Source organism: Cryptomeria japonica, chromosome 5 (assembly GCF_030272615.1).
Source record: "Cryptomeria japonica chromosome 5, Sugi_1.0, whole genome shotgun sequence".
NCBI classification, from domain to species: domain Eukaryota; kingdom Viridiplantae; phylum Streptophyta; class Pinopsida; order Cupressales; family Cupressaceae; genus Cryptomeria; species Cryptomeria japonica.
In genome coordinates, this window is record NC_081409.1 from 669922262 (window position 1) to 669947783 (window position 25522).

The 25522-nt window shown below is 37.4% G+C and overlaps 1 protein-coding gene across 1 annotated transcript; it reads right to left on the reverse strand.

Annotated features, from left to right (window-relative positions):
- Positions 1-6242: 6242 nt before the first annotated feature.
- On the reverse strand, positions 6243-24423 carry LOC131039538 (uncharacterized). Its single transcript, XM_057972322.2, has 5 exons — positions 24276-24423; positions 23746-24157; positions 7394-7607; positions 7090-7154; positions 6243-6948 (listed from the first exon to the last, which is right to left on the reverse strand). The coding sequence occupies exons 2-5, from the start codon at positions 24030-24032 to the stop codon at positions 6831-6833; spliced, it is 684 nt and encodes a 227-aa protein (XP_057828305.2). The 5' UTR covers positions 24033-24157; positions 24276-24423; the 3' UTR covers positions 6243-6830.
- Positions 24424-25522: the final 1099 nt, after the last annotated feature.

Below are 25522 nucleotides of genomic sequence, written 5' to 3' on the forward strand. Positions count from 1 at the left end.
ATATAACAACAATAACCTAGAAACCCTCAATCATAGAGATGTTACTTCTGGAAACGTCAACCAATATGTTAATCTAGATACACAATCTAGTCAGGTCACACTAGTTAGAGGTCACACTAGTTAGGGGTAACCTAGATACACAATCTAGTCAGAGGTCACACTAGTTAGGGGTAACCTATAGTGTATGACCAACTAGGGATTTGTGTAGGATTGTCTCCAATTCAAATGGCATGAGATAGACTCATGTTACCTCCCTGCGAAGGGTCGGGCCAGTCTAGTCGGATATGGCACGGGGGACTAGTGTGTTCATGGTTGGGCGGAAAAGCACCGTGGTGATACTTTCCCTCCTCACCGGTATGTTGACAAGTCATTAAGTTCAGAATGTTAGCATCAGAAGAAATGTACTTTCTAAACCCTCTCTCTTTCATTTGAAATGTAATGTTTAAGTGTACTTTCTTATCTATTGTTCATCCTTTTAGCATAGATCTGTTTTGTTCCTAGATCTTAGTTATATCTAGTTCCATTTCAGTTATTTGATGATTCAAAAAAAAATGGTGGTTTTTCTCTCCTTTCTGCAGAAAAGATTTAAAAGATGTCATTTCAAATTTGCATAGTATGTTGCATGTTACAAGAACTGCCCTTTTTCATTCAAAAGGCACTTAAGCATTGCATGCATTCACCTCTTCATGTCCGTAGGCTTCCAAAAACCTATAAGACTAATACCTCTAGCTCCTACTTGCATAACATGAGGTTGACATTGAAAAACTTCTTGGTGAGCATGGCATGTGACTCTAAAATTAAGTAGAGTTCCACATCCAAGCTTTCATCAACCAAATGTCATTTCAAATCAAAAGTAGGAGGTAACATCACGGACTTATCAAAAGTTAATGAGAATTTTTTATGTAGTCGATGGGTTAACAATATACTTATTTCACTCCTACAGCCAGGTCCTAATTTAATGCCTTTAGAAATATTGAATCGTGACTCATTCACCTATTATTCAAGTGCCTCTATGTGATGCTTGTCTTCCTCAAAAAATTATCTATAGTTTGGGGTGCATATCTCCAAGTAATTTTTGGTAGGTAATTTTAAGCTATAAAGAGTCACCTTTAACATTAGTACCACCTACAACCCTTAGACAAATGGGGAAACAAAAGAAGTGAATAAATGCTTAAAAGACAATTGAAGGATGTATATTAGAGAAACAAATACAAATGTTGAAATGGTTGCATTTAGTAAAATACTAGTATAACACTACATATCACTATGCCAATAAGAAGCTTTCCTCTTAGGCATTGTACAGCTGTAAACTTCCATCGTCCAAGGATTACATAATCCAAAATGGTAAGGCACCTCTTCCATTTGACATTAAATAGGAGATGTTGTTCATAGTATCCATATTTAATGACAATATGGCAATTGGTAAAATATAATGAAACAAGAAGAAAACGATACAAGAACCCTAACAAAAACAACAAACCCATAATCTATAATCTTTACCACCTTTGACTAAACCTTTTGAAAAAGAGACCTACTGTGCATAGAAAATATTATCCGGTCTTCTTTTGGATATTGGGCATTTAAAAAAATTCTCAGTTGCTTTTTCACTCATGTCTTGAGCCTTCACAATATGATGCATCAAGGACTTCCTAGTGCTAAGTGCTTACAAATTCTAAATTTTCCATGTAGTGCTGGGACAAAAACATTAGACCTCACAAGCACATAATGAGTGCTTTAACAACCAAGCTACTAGTCCTCTATATGGTTTGAAAAGTGGATTACTCTAACACCCTACTTAAGCCACATTTCAATACTTTAGGTTCCTAGTCTCACTCTCATACCATGTCAAATTTTCCATACAACAGTTTGGAATACAAACCTAAGCCCTCCTAAGTGCACAATAAGTGTTCTTACCGGAAGGCTACCAATGCTCTATATAATTCAAAACCTGGCTTGCTCCAACAAGAATATTAATATAGACATGCAATTGGAGAAAGTTATGCATACTATAAGATTTTCAAAGAAAGCAAACAAAAAGTAAACCAAAGGCAAGAGCAAGCCACAATAGAAAAAATGCACAAGACAATCAAAGATTGCAATATGCAATAGTATATGTTAATCCAATAGAATGAAAATGCAAAGTAATACAAGATATTTAGTGGATACTCGTATGAGAGCAAGAGGGAAGCATTTATAGGATATGCTACCAAGTGATGTGCACTCACAACCAAAGTGGGATAAAGGAGATGTAGTAAAAATGCGTAGTGCAAGTCTCCTCCAAACATGGAAAGTAAAACCAAAATTATTATCTACCCTACTAGATTATTACCTAGTGCAAGATTATCCTAGGTGCATAATAATGCAATTTAATAAACTAAATGCATAAATAATAAAATGCACTAAAACCCCCCATAAACATGGTTTAGGTGGGTAGAGATGGATCTTGGCAAATGTGCAGCCATGTTAGGTTATGTAAAAGGTCCTAGACCTCCCCCACCACTCCAAAACAAGAGAAGAAGAAAAAACTCCCCTCAAGAGAGAGAAGAAAGATGAGAAAACTATGCAGCTCCCAAAGATCAAAAAAGCCTCTTGAAATCCCTGAAAGATCCAATACATTGATGCCCTCACAAAGAAAAGAGAGAATGTATAATAGTTGAATAGAGAGTGTTGAAGTAAGTCCCTCAACATCAAACAATGAATCATCCTTTTAGAAGAAGAAAGATCTATGCTGTAAATCTATTGAATTTCAATTCCAAAGGTGGAATGAACAAAACAGATGAAGATCTCTAGACGCTATTTAAACTTCTCCATGCTAATACTGAATTGTGACGAAATTTGATCAATGAAATTAGAAACCATGTAAACTTCTAGTACAAACACCATGTAAGAATGGCCCACAACCCTAATAAGGGATTTAAACAAATAAGAATCAAATGCTCTTACAAAACATATCAACATGAATGATGACAAAGTCAAACCAATTGGCTCAATAATAACTATAGGATGTGTCACCATAAAAGCATGTAGAGGAAGAGATAGAAAAAGAGGGTCAAAATGTACTCTCGTAACAAACAAAGGGGATGCAACTCCATTATAGTTGTCATCAAAGAGGAGACAAATGTCATTGATGGTGTCATCAAGATCCCAAATATGATATCCCACAAACAAAAATAAAGTGTAGTATGTAAACATCCCAATGAGGTGCATCGTGTAGACAAATATGAATCTATTGAAGAGAATTGTCAGAAGTATTCGAAGAAGCATTGATCTATGTAGAAACAATAGGTGCTACTGGAGGAGAAGAGTCCTCAGCCTCAAAAAAATGACTTGAAGATGGAGGTGAAACCTCTAAATCAGCAACAAGAGTCAATGAAGTTAATTAATCATCAAAGGTATTTGGAGGAGAATTAAGAGAAGTCTTAATGTCATCACAACATTAAAGACCTTTCCAACAAGCATTTCCCTTGCCTAAATCACAAGTATACGGTAGCATCTCAAATATATCCAGGGGTATAACGTGGAATCAGATGAGATTGGAGTACCATCTAGATCTCCATAGTACCATACAACTCCCAAATGTTAGTCCAAAGAGTAAAAGGACACTTATGAGACCAATCAATCTTAAGGCATGGCCATTCTTGGAATCCCATACATGCTCCCACCAATAGGTACTTGGTTTAGGAACAAGTACAAAGAAGTAGCGCAAGGTTTTCTTCTATCTACAATGCTTCAAGATATCATCTCACCAGGACTTATAATTCTATCTGCCTAAAGTGATAACATAAGGGTGGTCTATATCACAAAAATCCATGATAAATTATCTATCATGAACCCCCTCAAATCCATTAAACAATAGATTAGTCAAGAGACCCCTCTAGTAAACATATGATAGAACTTTATAAATAATGGATTTACAACTAACGTACGCCAAAAATAGCAACATGGACTTGATTTTGATGTTTTACAACTGCCAAACAAGGTCAATGTACTAAAAGTACAAATATGAAATAAAATGAGAAAAATAGTGTCTACAAATGAGTACACATAAAATACACACTTCCAAAAACTGACACTCAAAATGGAGTCCATCTAAGTGAGAATGGAGACCTAAAAGTTCCCAAAACAAGAACTACCTACCAACACCTCTGACAAACAACAATTTCTAGAAAAACCCATACACCAAAATAAAAAAGTGAACTCATTGTAGCAAAGTATGTAAAAGAAATAGCCAAGACAAAATAATACCTCAAAATCGAAACCCAAATGTGTAAACAAAGCTCACTAATCACATGATAGAACCAAACTACCAATGGTGAAGGGAGTAGGTTGGGGGTGCGGGCAGCACTGATGTCATTAAGTCATAAGCCCACTACAAATGCAAGCACCCACCAAGATTTGCCTCAAAATTGCTGTGCCAAAAACTACACATGGGCCAGATGACAAAATATTCCTTTTTGATACCAAAACCACTCTTGGTTTTTCAAAAACTACCTAGGAAATGTGAAAACCGCCCTTTTTAGGCAAGAAATTGCTTTTTTCGGTGGTAGGAGGTTAAATCGTCAAATGACAATATAAACAATTGTTTATTGCTTCCAGTGGTATATACTAATAAATCACCAGTGTGAATGCAAGGGCCTATGCTATTAAAGCATCCAAGCAAGCCTTGTGTGACAATTCGATACAATAGCAAATCTACCACTTGTGTGACTAATATAGCAGGTACCTCAAGCAAGCCTAGCACCTATATTAAAACCTATAGTTTATTTTAAACAAAATATATTAAATATTCCTTCATTTGCTTGTGTTATGATGCCAATGATAATGCTAGTGATTGCTAATGCAAGCATAGAGAATTTCGTACAATAGATGCAAGAAAAAAAATTTCTAAGGCCTCAAAGAACATGATCAAAAAATCAATGAATTGATAGGTGATCCTAAGGTTTTGGGGTGCTCCAAACTCAATGATAGAGTCAGAATGACCTAAAATGCTCCAAAGATAGCATGACCTTCAAGATGTCACAAACAACTCCCCTTTTCAAACCCATGTAGGTTTGGCCTCCAATGTCCAATTGGGAGCAACCAAAAGGCAAAATTGACTATTCCAAATCCTCTATACACAATGGAGAGTTTAAATTTGCTCCACCATTCGCCCAAATGAGCCTACAACATGATGCCCTAAAATGAAACCCTTGATCTTCAGTGGAAATGAGCAAGCCATAGATCACCATAGAAATTCTGATAACATGTAAGGTTTGCAAAGAAAGAAAATGAACCTAAGCTATTAATGGCAAGAGCAAACCACAATAGCAAAAACACAAAAGAAAATTGAAGATTGCAATAAGCAATATCATATGCTATACCAATAGAATGAGGATGGAAAGCAATATAAGAGATATGCAAATGAAAGAGTACCCATATCAGAGCAAGAGGATAGCATTTATAGGATATGATACCAAGCGATGTGCACTCCAACGCCATGTAAGACAAGGAGATGTAGTACAAATGTGTGGTTAAAATCTCCACGAAACATGGAAAGTACAACCACAATTATTACCTGCCCTAGTAGATTTCCAGCTAATGCAAACTTATTCTAAGTGCATAACAATGCAAGTAAATAAACTAAATGCAGAAATAATAAAATGCACCAACACATACACTAAACACAAATAAAATGTTCAGTAATTACAAGCTGTAATGCTAGACAAATTACTCACCAACAAACTAGTAGAAATGTTTAGGCAAGTCTACCACATGAAATCACCATATGCAGTAGACCCACATGTAAACATGAAAATGGGACAAAAACAGTTTGCCTCAAGCTACTTATGACCTCTAAATCATGCATATTTGTTAAGATTTTTTTATAAATTTATGTGCTTTTTATTGTTCAGAAATTTTCCAGAGTTTTCGCTGATTCCCAAATCTGAGTCAAATTTTAGGTCTGCCTAGTTTTTGACTATGCTACTATAATAAGGGAGTGCGTACCAATTAGAAACATTGTACCTACAGCATTTTTACAGCCTTATAAATACCAAGGTACAAATCATATCAGGACTTCTGCCATAAATGAACTAAAATGTATATAATCCCTGGTTCTTGAGATCCTAACTCGTTACTTGGAGTTCTAATTGTCTTTAGCCAGAAATTTTCACCAAAATTGTTATCAATTTAATCATTATAATTTGGTTACTAATTATTATAACAATATATTTTGGAATATAGAAGGGACTAACAAATATTTACAAATCTGCAATTGTTTTGTAATGGCTTCAACCTGCACTTTTTAAAAATAACATAAGCCACAAAATAAAGCCATACGGAGAGTGATGATCATTGACAGGCACAGCAACTGGCATGCAAATCACATATAGTGATATAGATTGTTGCCTAGCCAAATTTTTCTTTAATACATTGCTGATAACGCCCCTTCCAAGAATCTAAGTCATAGACATTGTATTCTAACTAGATATCACAGTGCCTCATTTTAGCCACCATCAATGATCGCTACAGCTTTGTTACAGTACTGCAGGCAGTTGTATAATGGATAACGTCAAGATATGCTTAGTAGTGATGAAATCAGATATTGAAACCTGAAAACCTTGCAGGTTGTTAGCAGATTTGACATTTTAGGCTTTCAGTTTTAGTTGAAGATTTTTTTGTTTCCAAAGTACGCACCCAAGATTATCCCATCCTTAGTTTTAAGAATCCCCACCACAAGGCAAAAGAAGAAAAACTAGAGAAGTGTATGAGAGAGTGGGTGTGCACATGCATGTAAACACAACAGTGCATGTGCAGAAGATGCCAGGGAAAAGGTAATTGTCTGCTACTCCTTATGGAATCGTGACATTTACTTTGTTTCTCTGCTTATAATATGGAAACTTACTATTCCATCCTTCCAGCTTGCCTGCCAAAGCTTTAGGGACAGCTTTCTGGCTGTATATTTCAATCCTGTTGCATTATTAAAAATAAGAGAAGTTAGTAAAAGGGAATTTTTTTCCACCCAATGATTACAAATGAACTGCAAGATTGCAAATGCAGTTCACTTTTTATTCCTATTTTCTTTCTGAAATGTATAAAGATGGAACCTACACATTTGGTGAGTCATTTGGATGCTCAATATCAACTGCATCAAGCTCCCTAAGTGCATCCCAAACCTGCACACAAAACATTTAGAAAGAAAAACGCATGAATGACAAACAATAAATCCAACATGATACTAACTGTTTTCCATGCTTTGTCAAATTCTGTGCAAAACTTTGTAAACATTTTCCAATGCATGCAAGTATATGTTTCTCTTCATAACTTCTGCACTTTGTCCTTTTGCCAAATGCACAGGACCTAGTGCAATCATTGATTAACGACAAGCTGTCTGTTTGAATACGCTGATAGGCACCTGCTTATAAGGTATCGAATGATGTGGAGAAATAATAACATGCATCTTTTCCATAAGTTCTTCCTCTTTCAAACATTCTAATGAAGAATAATAATGAGAAACATCCTCGCAATCATAAGACGCATGTGGTGGAGTAGTCAAGTTGTTACCACTTGCTTCTGGAACAATATTCAGGAAAAATATCACTACAGCAAGACCTCCAGTAAGGAATCTCCTGCATAAGAGAAATGACAATAACCAACTGAGAAGAACTAATGTTTAACATGCAGACCAAAATAAACATTATTTTTAGGCAGAAAAGGTAGAAGATATTAAAATGACTTAAGTGAATAGCAGCACAATGGTTGTCAGTTCAGATTCCAGTTATATTAATCTGATCATAATAGGCCCCAATAAACTCATTCCTTTGTTTATCACTAGTTGAAATGGCATACTCAACGTAACTTGATATATAATATGCATCCAGATTCCACATGCATATCTCTCCAAGAAACAAGTAATCCAGAAACTCTAAAGATTGTGGAATATCATATCTAGTCAAAACCAGTTACAAAAGGCCATAATGTTGATGAGAGATTTAACCAATGAAATGCTTTTGGTGACAACTAGGTTGACAACGGTAAAATACTATTTAATATATCTGGTTAGAAATTAAATGTAACCAATATTGGGATGAAACATTTGACCATGTAGGATTAGCTTTTTGATCCTAATATTGGAAAATGTTATGAACCGATTCCCTCAAACTATGTAATGTATATTAAGCAAGTATACGATTCATTTCTGAAGCATATCATGCAAACTTTGTAGCACCTGCCAAGCCATCAGAAGAATGTAGGAGTGATTCTCAATTTAATACCTACAATATTTGATAATGTAAATGAATATTTGATTTCCAAAGAAATAAATGAGTAATTAATATTTTCTGCTTGAAATTATCTCAAGTTATTGAACACTTGATAACAGTGATTCTTCAAAATTTGCAACAACCATCTCTGTAGCTATGACAGATAGTAGAGGTGGTAGGGAATGAATGCTTGATCTTCTTCTGTTTTGTCTACTTGTCTCTCCCTTATGAGGATTAAAGTTCAATGTGGTAAGGAAATAGAAGATCCTTCATCTCACTTACTAGATCTCCCTGTAGTGTGTCTCGTCACTAAGAGAATTTTTCTTTTAAAGGATTACATATTGATCACTAAGTTGAAAATAGAATTATCTCATGAGTATGTGCTTCATATCAGCTACATAGATTGGACATATTCTTTAAGCATATTTAGATTGTGACAAGTATCTACCCTATGAAGACATCCGCCTCAAATTCAGTTTTGATAATGCATGCATAGACATGATTACCATGTTTCATAGCTATTAGACAAGTGCATTCTCAAGAACTACCAAAGATAAACTATGTCACCTCTGTGATTACCAGTTGCATTGTGTGTGAGTGCCTAGTCTCGGTAGAACTTCTGAATGTAGTTTGCAATCATTGTAATCTATAAGGCAATTAATTCCACCATGCTCTAAAAATTTTGCATTGCCCATGCTCCCACATTTAGGATGAATATCATAAAGTCCCAATTGCATTAAGAGTGTATACTCCACAGAACCATGCTCATAAATAAATGAAAAACAAGAGGTTCAAAAAAGGTAAATACGTACGAGTGAAAACATAACCAAAAAAATGACAAAAATATGAGGTGTTTTGTCAAGTAGATATCCCAAAATTTGTGGTCTACAATTAACTAACTTTATACAGATTTCTCAGTTTATGGTAGTAAAAGTCAATAAATGGAGGGCCAACAGTGAGCCACTCTCTCCAAAGCAATGGCCAATTTTATCTTTTATGAGCGAAAGGACAGAAAATGTGTCCTTTTTATAAACGATTTGAAGGTTTCTTGCTACCTTACTAAAAAACTGAGATATTTGTTTTTCTAATCCATCAATCAAAACATTTTATGTTAATTTTAGGATCAGACTGTATCAAATTAGATAATAATAACAGATAGACAAATCAATGCACACAGAGAACACCAAACTACCCTGGGAAAACCTCCCTCTTGGAGGTGAAAAACCCAGCAACTAATCTCAGATCTTTATTATGCAATAATCAGAGGTAATTACAATATGCTTCAACACTTGAAGCAATTAAGACCAGTAAGATATGCACAGAAGAACAGCATACACAATGATGCATTTATCTCTGAGAGTAGACTGGTTGCTGTCGCAAGTAGGTTCGCTGACTCAGAGATGAAGTTCGTAGCCTTAGAATGAAGATCACTGTCACCAATGATAATTCACAGTCTTCAAATGATGTTCGCTGACCACAAGAAGGTGTTTGCTGTCTTCAATAAGGTGTTCGCTGTCTTCAATAAGGAGATTGCTGACCTTCCAATGATGATCGCTGACAGAAAGAACAGTTGCTGCACCTATGGTAAGGTTTGCTGCTCTCAATTGTAGTTCGCTTGACCTTAAGAACAGTTTGCCAGCAATAGAAGATAATTCGCTACTCAATGATGGTTTGCTGTCCTTGAATTATGCTTCACAGATCACAAAAGTAGTTCGCTTGAGTGTGTATTTACAATGGTATTGACTTTGCATATATATGTGCCGCTAGCATCCCAAATCACTTAAATCGGCCTTGTCAATTTTGGCTCCATGAGGAATAGGTCATAATTAATTACAAGTTACATGTGAGAGATGATTACAAGTTACATATACCACAAGTTACATATGACGCCCAATTAGGGCCCGACTATTAATGTCTTCTAAGGCCGGCAGGGCCTCATACACGCTAGGTGAGCTATGTCAGCCCTAGAAGGGCTCCGACCTAGCTACATACATCAACACTCCCTCTTAGCTAGGGAGGAGACCTTCTCAAGATCCCAGATACATGGTTGCTCCCATGAAAAATGCAAATGAATACAACCACCATGGCTACTCTCATGGATGACGTTCACCATAGTTGCTCCCAGAGGGTGAACAAGAACAAGTGCTAAATCATAACATCCACCATGCCTACTCACAAAGGGTGGGTCCACCATACCTACTCTCAGAGGGTGGAAAAACACAAGCACATGGAATTTCTTCCATGACATCCACCATGCCTACTCGCAAAGGGTCGTTCCACCATGCCTACTCGCAGAGGGCGGAACAAGGGCTTTCACCTCAAACTTCTCTCGCAAATAAGAATGCATTAACAAGGGATTGCACGTCGAACTTCTCCCTCACAAAGAAGAACTCATTAACAATGAATTGCACCTCGAACTTTTCCCTCACAGAGAAGAACTCATTAACAAGGAATTGCACCTTGAACTTCTCTCTCACAAAGAAGAACTCATTAACAAGGGATTGCACCTTGAACTTCTCCCTCATAGAGAAGAACTCATTAACCAAGTCTTCATAATAACGTGGCTCCCTTTGAAGCTGAAAATCCAAGCTCCCTTTGAAGCTGAAAATGTCAGGCTCTCTCTGAAGCTGAAAAACGACATTTCCTCCTTTTAGGACAAGAACCCTTTTGAGTTGACATTTGACCTTGGCTCCTCCTGAGGTGTCCCTATGTCAACTTCCGCAGAAGAAGCTAGAGGAGTAGACCTATACTTGCACTCTCAAGCAATGTGACCATACTTGTCACACCTAAAACATTGAATGTGAGATAGGTCCTCCTTTCTCAGAACAGGATCTAGACCTCTGTCTCTATCCCTTTTTCTTCTTTTGCCTCTTTCCATAGAAGTGTGTGTAGCACGGACTTGATTTTCCACATCATAATGATTATGCTAAATTCCTCTTGATATCAACCTTGACTCTTCTTGAATACAATCAGCACGAAGGCGATCAAATTTGGGAAATTTGGATCTCCCACTTATGCCTTAGATAAATGGCTCCCAAGAGTGAGGGAGGCCATTCACCGCTAGCATGACAGGATCCTTGTCCACAACTTCATCTCCAATGGCGCTAAACTGATTTCTCAATTTTGCAATCTTCATGAAGAAGGATATGATTGATTCTCCCTTTGCCATCTTGACTTGGTGAAGTTGCTGCCTCAATGCAAGTGCTCTACTTGTGTTGTTGATCTCATACATCCCTTCCAATGTTTTGAACATATCTCTGGCTGAAGACATCTTGGAGATGATAGGAGCAAGATGATCCTTCACGGAGTCAATCAAGATCTTCTTGGCTTTGACTGCATTCTTCTTGAATTGGAGTTTCTCCTCTTGATCTTCAGGCTCAGGCTGATCTTTTCCTTCTACAAACTGAAGTAGATCATTCTCTTCAACTGCAATAAGAACTCTAGCCTTCCACGAGGTGAAGTTCAAAGCTTCGTCAAGCCTATCTTCAACTTTTAAACCGGTCACCATCTTCAATGCTAGAAATGGTGAGAAGGAGGTGAAGTGCTCCTAACAATCTGATCACAATCAATTTGAACCAAGCTCTGATACCATGTTAATTTTAGGATCAGACTGTAGCAAATTAGATAATAATAACAGATAGACAAATCAATGCACACAAAGAACACCAAACTACCTTGGGAAAACCTCCCTCTTGGAGGTGAAAAACCCAACAACTAATCTCATATCTTTATTATGCAATAATCAGAGGTAATTACAATATGCTTCAACACTTGAAACAATTAAGACCAGTAAGATATGCACAGAAGAACAGCATACACAATGATGCACTTATCTCTGAGAGTAGAGTGTTTGCTGTCACAAGTAGGTTCGCTGACTCAGAGATGAAGTTTGCAACCTTAGAATGAAGATCACTGTCACCAATGATAATTCACAGTCTTCAAATGATGTTCGCTGACCACAAGAAGGTGTTCGTTGTCTTCAATAAGGTGTTCACTGTCTTCAATAAGGAGTTCGATGTCTTCCAATGATGATTGCTGACAGAAAGAACAGTTGCTGCACCTAGGGTAAGGTTCCTTGCCCTAAATGGTAGTTCACTTGACCTTAAGAACAGTTCGCCAGCAATAGAAGATAATTCGCTACTCAATGATGGTTTGCGGTGCTTGAATTATGCTTCGCAGATCACAAAAGTAGTTCGCTTGAGTGTGTGTATTTACAATGGTATTGACTTTGCATATATATGTGCCGCTAGCATCCCAAATCACTTAAGTCGGCCTTGTCAATTTTGGCGCCAAGAGGAATAGGTCATAATTAATTACAAGTTATATGTGAGAGATGATTACAAGTTACATATACCACAAATTACATATGACGCCTAATTAGGGCCTGACTATTAATGTCTTCTAAGGCCAGCAGGGCCACATACATGCTAGGTGAGCTAGGTCGGCCCTAGAAGGGCTCCGACCTAGCTACATACATCAACATTTTACCTCACGTCCAATCACAACTAAGCTTTATTTTTGCACAGTTATCAATGTTCCAACTGATGTCAGTTAAATGTCAAATATCTAATGTTCTATTTCATTTCCTCACAATAGATCCATCCTACTAACTCTTCCTCGAATCTTGATATTTGGAAAATAATTGAACTAACAATGAATGATCTTATTAACAGCTAACAAAATCTTTTGACAAAGAAATTTCCACAAAAATCTCAGTGACACTTTGAAAACATTTGTGTCCCCTTTTTCAGAACATTGCATTGGATTTTGGCTTCAGAATTTTAGCACCAATGCTGATGTACAATAACACCAATATTGGGTCGCCTTGGCGGCAATGCCCCTCACCAAACATGTTCCATTGTCCTCTTCCCTTGGGTGCCAGTAGCCCTACTTATGACAGAACCGGCCACTAATACTTGAAGCAACTTCATTAGTAATTTCCAGAAGAGGAACCATCACACTTGGATGACAAACAGTGTCATCTTCCAAAGCATTCTTTCATCTATACATGAATTAGTTGGAAGCATTCATAAATCTCTTGTTGGAGACTGCCATGTACAAAACTTTGACTTTATATGATTCTGATTTAAGTGTAAATCCTTCTCTTGACGTCTAAACAAATCAGTACACCTTTTTGTTTTCTAATTTCTTCTTATGTTTTGCTTTTGCCATAACATGTTAAATTCTACAATTTAGTGTGTTGTCTCTTGAATTGCTCCCGGATTCTGATCAGTCTTGGTCGCTTTTAAACGCTGAGGACGCAGAGAACGCTGAGGACGCTGTCAGCAGAGGCCGCAGAGAAGGCTGGGTGCTCATAGAGACTAGGGGCTTCTTCTTTCAAACGGGAAACACAAGCAGGCAGCAGACACAAGATATATCCAACTGAGGTAAATACAAAGCATATCTAGAGGGTCCCAAGGGTCCCGTTGATATTAGAGGAGACGGGAGCAGACAAGGGGGGCAGGATCTTCTGTGTGGGACATGGTCTTCTATGCAGGAATCACAGCCTGGCTGCACAGTTCATGAGGATCTCGATTCCAACGGGGTGGGGGGTTCCCAGCTTCCAGAAAACAATGATATAATCTACATTAATCAACTTATTTGTTGGGCCCAAGCAGACAAGGTGTGGCAAAACCTATCCTCTTCCTTTTCTTCTCTCCAGTTCCAGGCTTTTACTTTACTTTCTTTCAGAATAGGGTAAATGGACTGGCATAAAACGTATTTTTCATTAAGCTAAAGAACATTTGGAAACCATCACATATCAATACTTTATTACTACACAAAACAACATGGGTATCAATCAAGGTGAGGCAGAGAGCAGTTTAACAGTGGTATGTCAGGAGCCTATCATGAAGGGGCCTCATTTTTCAACAGGAAACAATTTTTTATACCAGCCAGGGGTAATTATAGAGGATGATTTAAATAATAATCCTCAAGCTCAATGGATGAGATCAATGTTAAACTTCTTTTACCAATAAGGATGGAAACACTCTGCAGCTAGACCTGTAGCATCGCAACCTTTGGCTAATTTTGAGGATTTTCTCTCATGATAGATTTTCTTCAAAAGCAAACAAGCAGTGCAGATGAAAGAATTATACTAGTAAATGCAAAACAGTACAAAGGTATCTTAAGGCGTAGACAGTCTCGAAAGTTAAGGCAAACACATAAGAGGCATTTTGCAACAATTCTTCCGAGAATGAACAATTTAACTCATAAAATAGGTATGGTGCAATCAAAGCATAAAGGGAACGAAACGGAGGGGCTTCAAGTACAAGCAGAAATTAAGGAGAACATCGAGTCAAATTTATTCCAAGCAGAAGTAGACTTATCAGGCAAAGCTGACGGCATGGAAGATAAACAAGGCAAAAAATATTTTACAGCCCAACAACAACACCACTTTTGTGGTCTTCTGAATTATATGTGGAAGAACTCATGGATGCAAAAAAGAGGCTTGAGACATTAGAAGCAAGGAGTTGGGAAGAAGAAAACAAAGTGCATGAAGCAATTGAATACACAAGCAAAATAGAGAGAGAAAACAAAGGCCTTAAAGAATAAATCTCAAATATGTAGATCAAAATGGAAGAAGGACAGCAAGAGTTGGGCAACATAAAACAAGAACTAGAACAATGGAAATTACATAAGGATAAGCGACTGGAATTGATACAAGGAGAGGAGACTACCCAAGTGAAGGAAATTCAATTCGCCTTAGCTGATTTGGAAACTAAAGAGTCTAAATTAAGGGAACAGATAGAAGAGGCCAAATCTTGGTCTCAAGTTGTTAGTGAATCAGCAAACAAACAAAAGGGAATTATTGAGAAGCAAATTAAAATACAAATAAAGGAAGAACAAGATAGGCGTGGCAAGGCAGCAAATATCATTATCAAAGGGTTGAAGGACTTTGGAGTAAAAGAGAAAACCAACCTGCTAATAAGAGACTTTCTTCGTGATAAATTGGAGTGGACAGGAGGTATTCGGCAAGCTAATAGGATAGGAAAGGAGATAAGTGGAGGACGAGATAGACATATAAGAGTTACAATGAGAAGTATAGAGGATAAGAATATGATCCTTAAAAATAGAAGACTATTTAGAGGTTCACATTTTTATTTGGAGGAGGATTTGACTTTTGCGCAAGAGGATGAGCAAAGAAAGGAGTGGGATAAAGTAAAGGCAACGAGAAATGAGGGAAAGTGGGCATGGTTGCAGAATGGGCAAGCGCAAATCAGAGAGCATCTCTCGAATAAAAAATAGGAATTAGGGGCCCCACAGGATCGCTTAAGTGTAGTGAGTTGGAACTGCAAAGGCTATCCATGGAGAAGAGGTCCTGGGGTGGGACCCATAGCTGAAGGGAAGGATATTATCATTTTTGTCGAAACACATGAACATGATGGTTGCATGGTCCCAGATTTTGAAGGCTACAACAAATTTTCAGTATGGAACAAGTGGAACGGAACAGGTAAAGGGCATGGCGGAGTCACAGTGCTTATAAATGAGAAGTGGTATGGAATTGTCAAAGTTGAAAAAGAGGACCCAAACAAACAATACATTTGGCTGCAAATAACAGTGAATGAGATAAATTTCAGGCTGACTGCGTGTTACTTCGCTCCTAAGAACTCCAAGTTTTACAAAAGACAGAGTTTAGACAATGAAGACCCATATAACTCATTAAAAAAGGATATCTCTTTATTTAGCACCTTAGGAGGCATAATGCTAATAGGATATTTCAATGCAAGAACAACCAGTAACCAGTCTTTACTTTTGAGCAATAGTGAGAAAGGAGAAAATAATCCTCTTTGGTTGGAAGAAGGGAGGGATCGTTTTTGGGAAAGAGCTTCAAAAGATGATAATGGGGGTATCTCACACTTTGGGGCAGAATTGTTGGAGTTGTGTAGTTTGTATGATATGGTTATTTGCAACGGAATGGGGAGCTGGCCTACTTCAAGGGATATCACTTGAAAAACATATAATGGTCAGAGTGTGGTGGATTATGTTATTTGTTCACAAAACCTTACGTCTAGAGTGCTGGAGTTTAACATTGGAGAATGCCCCATAGAAATGAAATCCGATCATATGTCTCTTTTTGTTAAATTAGACGTGGCACCAAGTAGCTCTCAAAATGAGAATGAACAGCTTCTTCACATGCAAAAGAGAACAACTCCAAAAGGTAAAATCCTCATAAATCAGGAAAACAAGGACATCTTTAGTGTTGTTCTTAAGCAGCAATTTCATGAAATAAACAATACTATGGCTGATGAAGGGGTCATTAAGGAAAGGGACCATGTCCATAGCAGTTTACTGATCTCTATAATCCAAAAGGCTTTGAGAGCATGTAAAAGGACTTGCAATAAAAAGAGGGCCACAAGTACTTTTCCAACAAATCCTTGGTATGATGAAGAATGTAAGGCAGACAAAGGATCTTTAAAGGGGAAAGAGTCGAGTAAAGAAAACAAGAAGTATGCAAAATTGATTCAAGCAAAAAAAGAAGAATATGTAAACGCAAGGAGGAAAGAGTTAATCTACCTTGGTAAACACAATCCTAAAGATTTTTGGAAGGAGATACAACAAAAGAAAAAGCAAACTGAGAACAATATTACAGATGTGCAATGGCTGGAATATGCTAAGCTTCTTTACGAGAGGTCACATAAGAACTCCCCCCCCCACCCCATTGTGAACACTTCAATGGAGCTATTCACGGTTGAGGATATCAAACAGGGAATAAAGAATTTAGCGAGTGGTAAGGCGAGTAATATTATGGGATGCAAGCTGAATTCTTAAAGTGGGGAGTGGAACTTCTCACTCCTCACATAAAGGGTATCTTCATAGTGTCACTCGAGATGGTTTTCTGGCAGATTGGACGACTAGTGTGGTTATTCCCCTTTTTAAAAGTGGGGATACGAATAATCCACCTAACTACCGCACTATCATGGTCAAACCCCTTCTAGGCAAACTTTTTGGGAGCATGGTAGAGCGTAGAATCAGCAGATGGGCTGAAAATGAAGGAAAAAGAGCCAAAGGTCAAGCGGGTTTCAAATCTAAGCACTCTACCATCGATCACTGCATCACTCTTCGGCATTTGATAGGGAAAATATGGGACAATAAAGGGCAAGAAGCATATTGTTGTTTTGTGGACTTTAAGAAAGCCTTTGACATGGTGCCTAGAGACAAGCTATGGAATAGAATGGAAGAATTGGGTGTTCCCGACATGTATAGAGCTGCAGTGCATAGACTTTATGAGAAAGTTAGAGCTAAAATCAAAACTAGTGAGGGAATGTCTGAGTGTTTTGGTAGTGATATTGGCGTTAAACAGGGATGCCCTCTATCCCCAACTTTATTCGGTTTATACATTGATAAATTAGAAGCATGGATGAACAAAACGGAGGGAGACGGCATCCAACTTGCAGAATATGTGGTGAAATTACTTCTATATGTCGATGATCTTATCCTAATTTCTAAAACAGCTCATGGGCTCAGAGAGCACTTAAAAGCACTAGAGAACTTTTGCCAAGAGGTAGGGATTGATGGGATGGGGTTTGGGATAGACTAGCCTAGTCTATGCTCTTAGATCCTTTCCTTGGATCACCAGGTGTTCTAACCACACCCTAGGGTCTCTAGGACTTCCCCTAGTTGTGGAATCCCCTGACCTTGCCCAATCCACCCACCAACAAGTTGAAAAACTACTCCTAAGGTCTCACCTACTCATGAGATTCAAGAAACCCTTACTTAGGCCAATAAGGGTTAGGCTTGTTCCACACCTTCCCAGGTCTTAGCAAGGTTAGGTCAGGTCCAATTCATGGTTTTTCCACCCATTCATGTGCCCCCAAGAGGTTTCAAGCTCCCAACCCCTTACCGATTTCACAATTTTGTGTTTTGCCTACAAAATAGGGCTACAAGGATTATGACCAATTAGGCCTCCTGCCCGATCCTTTAGGGCTCCCTCTCACCAACGATGCACTTGCTTGTGAAACTTCCTAAAAGACCTGCTATTCATTTAGCAAGAACTCAAGGATTTTTCTGGTTTAGGGCCTCCAAGTGTCCGTACACTGCCCTAGGTGGATTTTAAAGTTTTTAAGGGTTTTATAGGAGGGTTTCTAGGCCTACCAGGGTCACAGTGTGGGTTTAATGCTCTTGCCACCTTGTCTGAATTGGTGGAAGCTCCTCCTTCACACCAATGGTACTCCACTCACCCCTCTACAACTCCTCCAAAGGGTGCCTCCTCCTCTGACCTTCCTTGCTCTCCAAGACCTCTGCAACTTAACCCTTCCTAGCCGGGCACTGTCCAATCTCGCCTAGGAATGGGTCTTTAGTTGGCCTCCCTGCATTTTCAAGGGCCCTACTTGCATTGAACTATAGTACAGGGTCAGTACTCTCATTCCCCATGGTTTCATGGTGATTCCACAATGGGGAATGGAGTTGTGAACCCATTTATTCAAAACAGTCCAAAACTGGACAGTGAGAAGCCATTTACAAAAGATTTACAAACACACCACACTTGCCAAACAAAAACCTAATCTATATGCTCAAAATGAAAGTATTTACACCATAGAAGACACTCCACATAGTTTTGTTTGCAAATCAATCCATTAATGGTCTTTCTTTACTCCATCTGTGCCGACTGGCAACAAAATTGCAGTCTCAGTCAAGTCACCTTGCTTGGGCCGTACAATGTCTGACATCCAACCCCTTAATTTAGGGTTTGCAATTACTTATAGCACCTTTGCCTCAGTCTATGTGCCCATATTAGGGTTGTCCACGCCACATTAAAGATTTTGGCCTCATGGTGGAAAAGTTGCTTGACAACTTTTAAAAGTTGTCATGCAACTTTTGCAACTTTTGAGCAACTTTCTCAATGTTGCTTTTCTTGACTCCTAGACCCATATTGGGCAAACCTAAGGACACCAACATGCTAAGAAGGACCCCTAAACACCTCAAAGGCACACATACCCTCTATTTCCAAAAAAACTCAACTTTTGACTCATGACCCTAGGACACCAACTAGGACCCTAACTAGGACCAATGAGCACATGGCTCTTATTCTATATACAATGGCTTCATTGAGAAGCAAAAGCACAATCAAAAACAAATGGTGGGAGCCCTTTGAAGGGTGCTTCTGCACTAGGGATGCAGGTGAACATTACTAAAACCAAGATCATGATTCTCTCTCTAAAGAGGAAAGAAAAGCATTACCTTCCTCTTTAATGGCAGCCTGTTGGAAATTGTGAAAGAATACAAATATCTAGGGCCATAAGCTTAGTTGGGAGACTTGTAGAGCGAAAAGGATACAGGAAGGGTGGAAAGCTTTGTTTCTACTCCAAAATAGGTGCAGAAAAGCTGAATTGTGGGATTGGAAAACCAAGAAAACTCTTTTTGGTTTGTTGGTTACGCCGGTTGTTCTATATGGTTGCGAAGTTTGGGGAGGCATCATGTCAAACTATGGATGGAGACAGCTAGAGAGGATTCAAAGCACTTAATCACAAGCAATCTCAAAGTTAAAACGTCAGTGCCATATGAGATCCTTTTAGCAGAAGCAAGTACTTTCCCATTGGAGGCTTCAACGATCACCAGGTTAATAAGTTATCTAAAGAAGGTGGAAAACATGGATAATCAGCGGTGGCCCAAAATCGTCATGGAAGAGGGACTTAACCATAGGCAGAAAACTTGGATGAAACAAAACAATAAGTGGTTGAACAAATGGAACATCTAGTTGCACGAATGTCCGAATACCAATGAGGAAATTAAAAAGTTGGTCATATGAAAGTTTCAAAATGCCATGTGGAATAACTGTATTGGTCGAAAAAAGAAGTACTACATCAAAGAGTTTAACCCAAATTGGGATCATGGAGAGAAAGCATACTTAGGGGAACTTATTAAAGGCAAAGCAAGACTGTTAGTGGCTCAATTAAGGATAGGTTCGCATCATCTCAGATGTGAAACGGGTAGGTGGAAAAGGCCCAAAGAGTTATGGGAAGAGAGAATTTGCTTGTTTTGCGAGATGGGTGCTATTGAGACTGAATGGCACTTTCTCAGTGAGTGTACGGCTTATGATGATATTCCTACTCAATACAAGTGCATCTTGAAAAGTGACAGCATGCATCATTTATTTGGCAAGGATAAGATCAATCAGACTGCTAGTTTTTTGGTTAAGATTCAAAGTAGGAGACCTGACATGGAAAAGATTATGAAGTTATCCTAGGCTGTGATTTCTTGGTCCCATAGACTGATCAGTCTCGTGGACGTTAGTAAAATCATTCATTCATTCAACAAGGTCTTCTTACAGGTCTAGGCACTACATTATATTTGAGTCTACATTTTGGATATGTTCATTAGATTTCTTTTCACTAATCTAGATACCGTCACTTTCTGGAATATTTTTAAATTTTTCAACAATGATTTCTAAGAAGGACTTTGACAAGAATTAATGCTTATGAAAATTTTCAATATTCTCTTTGAACTTTATGTGCTCGACTTCTCTAGAATTCTTGTCAACTTTAAAACTTGTATTTTGACAAAATTTTCTGTAGGTTCTTAAATTGTCATTTTTCCTTCAGTTATCTTCACATAATTTTATCCTGCTAACGAGTTCCAAATATGAGCTCCAATCATCCGCTTCCAAATTCATATTTAACTTTATTTTTCCTCTCTAGATTTTTTCATTTGGAATTTTTGGTCGGATTGTCTTTTGAATTCAACTTGCAAACTGGCATTCCGATGACTTATTTTACTTATAACTTTGCAATCGCAATCTAATTCATTTTTGGAAATGTTTTGACACAGGAAAAGTCTGAACAGGAATTCTGAATAGTGATGATGCTTACAGAATTTTCTCTACTCCAGGTTTTTGAACTTCACTGACTTGAAGAAATTTCATGTCTGTGTAAAGTCTGAACAGGAATTCTGAATAGTGATGACGCTTGCAGAATTTTCTCTGCTCCAGGTTTTTGAACTTCACTGATTTGAAGAAATTTCATGTCTGCGTAAAGCTTCTTCAGCACCTAACAAAATGATATTTATTTCTTCTGCTGCAGATTCTTTCCAACAATCTTTATTTTATTATTTGTGATATTATCCCCCGAATTAACATATTTTATATGGATTTAATCTTTTTTGTTGTTAAGGGGTGAAGGTCCGTACAAACATGTCTCAGAATGATGTGGTTCACGCGGAAACTCATTTTCCCTACCAGTTACTGTGATATTTCTGCACACATATCTTCAGCTTCAAAAATCTCTAATGTTAAACCTCTGCTCCAATACCACCTAATATCCTCTAACTAGTACCACTCTATAACATACTTGAACATCTGGGCACACTGTTCTCATGTCTACAAATTGCAAAGTCTGCATGGTAAACCCATTAATAAGTATATATAGCTGTAAAAGCTTCTCCAGACTTAGTGGTAAACAGATTTGTCAGTACAATGTTGGTAATGTGACTCATCAATGGGCAGTGACAAATGTCTGCAACTATTGGATAAATCGTTGTTGAATTAATTAATGATCTTCCTCTACGTTAAAAGGGCAGCTCCCTTGTATGACTGGGTTTTTTTAGTGATTTTTTAAATAAAGAAGTGAAAAATTCAAAGAATAAAATATGTGGAAACCCTAAACAAGCTTACATAAGACAATGTCATAGATTTAATTTGACATCCCAAAAATATGGATCAAGGGTAAAGCAAGAGAGACACAAAGTTCTTTTATCTACAACGTGGAATAAATTCAGATAACTAAGTAGGTCAGCATAACCACTATCAATTTAGAATGAGAGTTATATTGCTGATTCCAAAATTTGTTACACAAATGACAATTTGCATCCGTAAAGAACGAAGAAGATTCAAACAATGAAGCGAAACATACAAATAACATACAGTCAAACAAGAAATGATATTGACACAGATTTTAGTAGTATTCTTTGAGTCACAGCAAAAAAGGTGCAGAAAAGCTGAACTTTGAGATTGGAAAACCAAGAAAAACCTTTTTGGTTTGCCAGTCACTCTGGTTGTCCTTTATGGCATTGAAGTGTAGGGAAGCAGCATGTCAAACAACAAAGAATCCAAAAATATCTAATCACAAATAATCTCAAAGTTAAAATCACAGTCCCATATGAAATACTCCTGGCCGACGCAGGAACTTTTCCATCAGAGGCATCAGTAATAACCCAATTGATAAGTTAGTTAGAGAAAATTGAAAACATGGATAACCATTGTTGGTCCACAAAAGTTGTGGAGGAGGTGCTAGGTTATAGAAGGAAAACTTGGATGAAGCAGAACAACAATTGGATGAACAAGTGGGGCATCAGTTTGCAAGAATGTCCTAACACTAATGAAGAAATAAAAAGATATGTGACTGAAAAATTTAGTACAGCCAAATGGACAAATCAGATTGGGCCAAAAAAGACATACTACATCAAAGAAAAATCCAAGGACAATGGTGAAAAAACATATTTAGGGGCAGCTATTAAAGGGAAGTGAGGTTGTTAGTTGCACAATTGAAGATGGGATCGTATCATCTTAGGTGTGAGACCGGTAGGTGGAAGGTACCCAAGGAAACTTGAAAAGAAAAAGCTTGCATATTCTGCAATAAGGGGGCAGTGAAAATGGAATGGCACTTCATCATGGAATGCACAACTTATGAAGATATATGTACCCAATACAAAAACAACTTAAAAGTTGAAACCATGCACCAGTTATTTGAAGATGATTGGATTAACCAGACAGCTAGCTTCCTAGTCAAAATTAATAGTAGGAGATCCAACATTAAAAACAGTCTGAAAATAAATTAAGGGTGTTTTTTTGGTCCCATAGACTGTTTATTCTTGCAGACATCATTAAATTTAATCATTCATTCATTCTTTATTTCTTTGAATGTGGAGTTTCAAAAGAAAATTCTATTTTCACTACAATTTTTCCCATGAGGAGCAAAAAGTCCTTCATACAAAATAGTTTATATTTGTAATCCTTTTTTTTCAAACTAACTTATAACTACATTCTAACAAGACTTAAAGAGAGAGTTTTTGAAAATAAAGTTCACTTTCAAGTTATAATTATTGACTCAAAATATAATTAAGAGTCCCCAATAATTAAATAAGTTACATTAATGAAAAACTTTGTCCAATAAAAGAAGGTCTGCCAAAACTTTGGCTAATTGAGGTGTCTCCTGGAGCTTGTTATTGTGTACTTGACTTATAAATCCTGAATTGGCATACAACTTGAGCCATTGATTATTAGGAAAACCCATGCAAAATTCAGTGTTTTTCCCCCACAAAACCTTGTGTACTAGTATCTATTTGGAAAGTCCATGCAAAATTCACAGTGCTTTTCCCTGCAAAACCAGGTGTTCTAATATCATGGGCAGTTGAAGCCTAGAATCTCTAATGAACTGTAGCTAAATGTCTGAGAAACGAATTAGTTGGAATGTTAATAATTCGCTCATCGTCAAGTAAATTGTGAAGGCTCAATGTTGTCAAAATTGGTTCCTACTATCTTATACAATACAATGTATGAAAAAAAAATCACCTGAAAAGCTCTGTCAAAGTGCATTCCACACCTGAGAATGAAGAGATCAGGGTAGGTACTTTCAGAAGCATGTTTTGTTTCCAAAATCTGTCCAACTGTAGAAACCAATTTTTACTAGTGCTAATAATTTTGGGATGGTGAACTGTGATTCCGAATCCAATTTCGTCTCCAAATGCCAACATTTTTTGTTTATATGGAGGAATCTTATTTGACTGCTTCATCAATGCATAACTATAATTTGGGCATTTGCATAAATGGGGTTTACATGCAAAAATGGTGGAACTCATTTCCTTCAAATCAAACCCAACTTGCAACAAGCAATCTCCTTCTCAATCGCACTGAAAACACGATACTAGTTCGAACAAATTTCTTCTCGGGAGACAAGTCTGTAGTTATGCAGTGTTAATTTACTCTGCGCCAAATTGTGAGCATGACAAAGAATTGAGGCTCAAAATAGTTAAAAATCATTTTCAACAAGATAGAAATGAACAAAAGAATTTTGAATTTTATCAGACCAAAGCAGTCTATACCTAGTTGTTCGAGACAATTTGCAATAATCTTCTGTTATCTATTTGGATGATGCATTCTCTTCGCAAATAAATAGTTTTGTTAATTCAAGGCGCTATGTGGCGCGCGCGCGTTTATTCGTCTAGTTGGATAACCTATATGCTAGTTGCAGTGGTGAATCACCGATGTTCACAAAACAATTGGAAGCCTAAACTTACATTTTAAACGTTACTAGGTAATGTCTAATACTTTCTTTTTAGTATTGTACTTTAACTATTGAATAATAATTATGATTATAATTATTATTCATTTTAAATTTTAATCATAAGTGTAGTTTTTAAATTATAATTATCTTTTGGTTAATGAAGCTAGGAAGGTTAATCTTCCTTCCAATTTTCAATATAATGTTAAATGGAAAAAGTCAGAAGACGGATGGATTCAGGTGAACTTTGATGAGGTCTCAAGAGGAAATCTAGGGCTAAGTGGAATTGGAGACATTGTTAAAGATCATGATGGCAAAATCCTTAGTGAGAAGATTGAACATATGGGCGTGTTAACGAACAATGAAGCAAAATATAGAGCGGAACTATTGAGCCTAAAATGTGGTTTAGAAATTGGTACATTGAAGATTCACCTAGAAGGAGACTCCTTAATAACAATTAATGTGATTAGACAAAATTTCATTCCAAATGGGAAATTGGATAGATGGTTGAGACCAATTAAAGAGATTATTAATATGCTCGATGACTTCAAAATTACCCATGTTTATAGGGAAGGTAATCAAGAAGCGGACAAGCTTTCCAAGATTGTCACTGAGGTGGACGGTGGGTCCAAATAAGAAGTGATGTGGCAAAGGATGGGGCAGACTAGGTGGGGCTTGTGACATCAGTTGGTAAGCGAATATCTCTCTTATGTACATTGGAAAGGTACTTTTTTCCAATTGGGCTTTGTGTGATGAGTGGAGCATTAATTAAGAAATTTGGTGAATCCAACAAAGATAATATGGCGGCATAAGTGGTGAGAAGGGTGATGAGGTGTTGATTGGAGAGTGTGGTAGCTAGGCAAGGAGGACAAATATCCTTGGCATCGTTTGTGTGAAGGTGTAGTGACAATACTACATATATGCATTCAAGGGATGGGATGGGACAATATAAGGGTTGAGGTCCCATTTTCATCAAACGATGGGCCACATTATTATAGGAAGTGAGCAGGAGATTTATAAAGGTATAGTGAACTTCTTTCTACAATCGATTGAGACAGTTTAAGATTG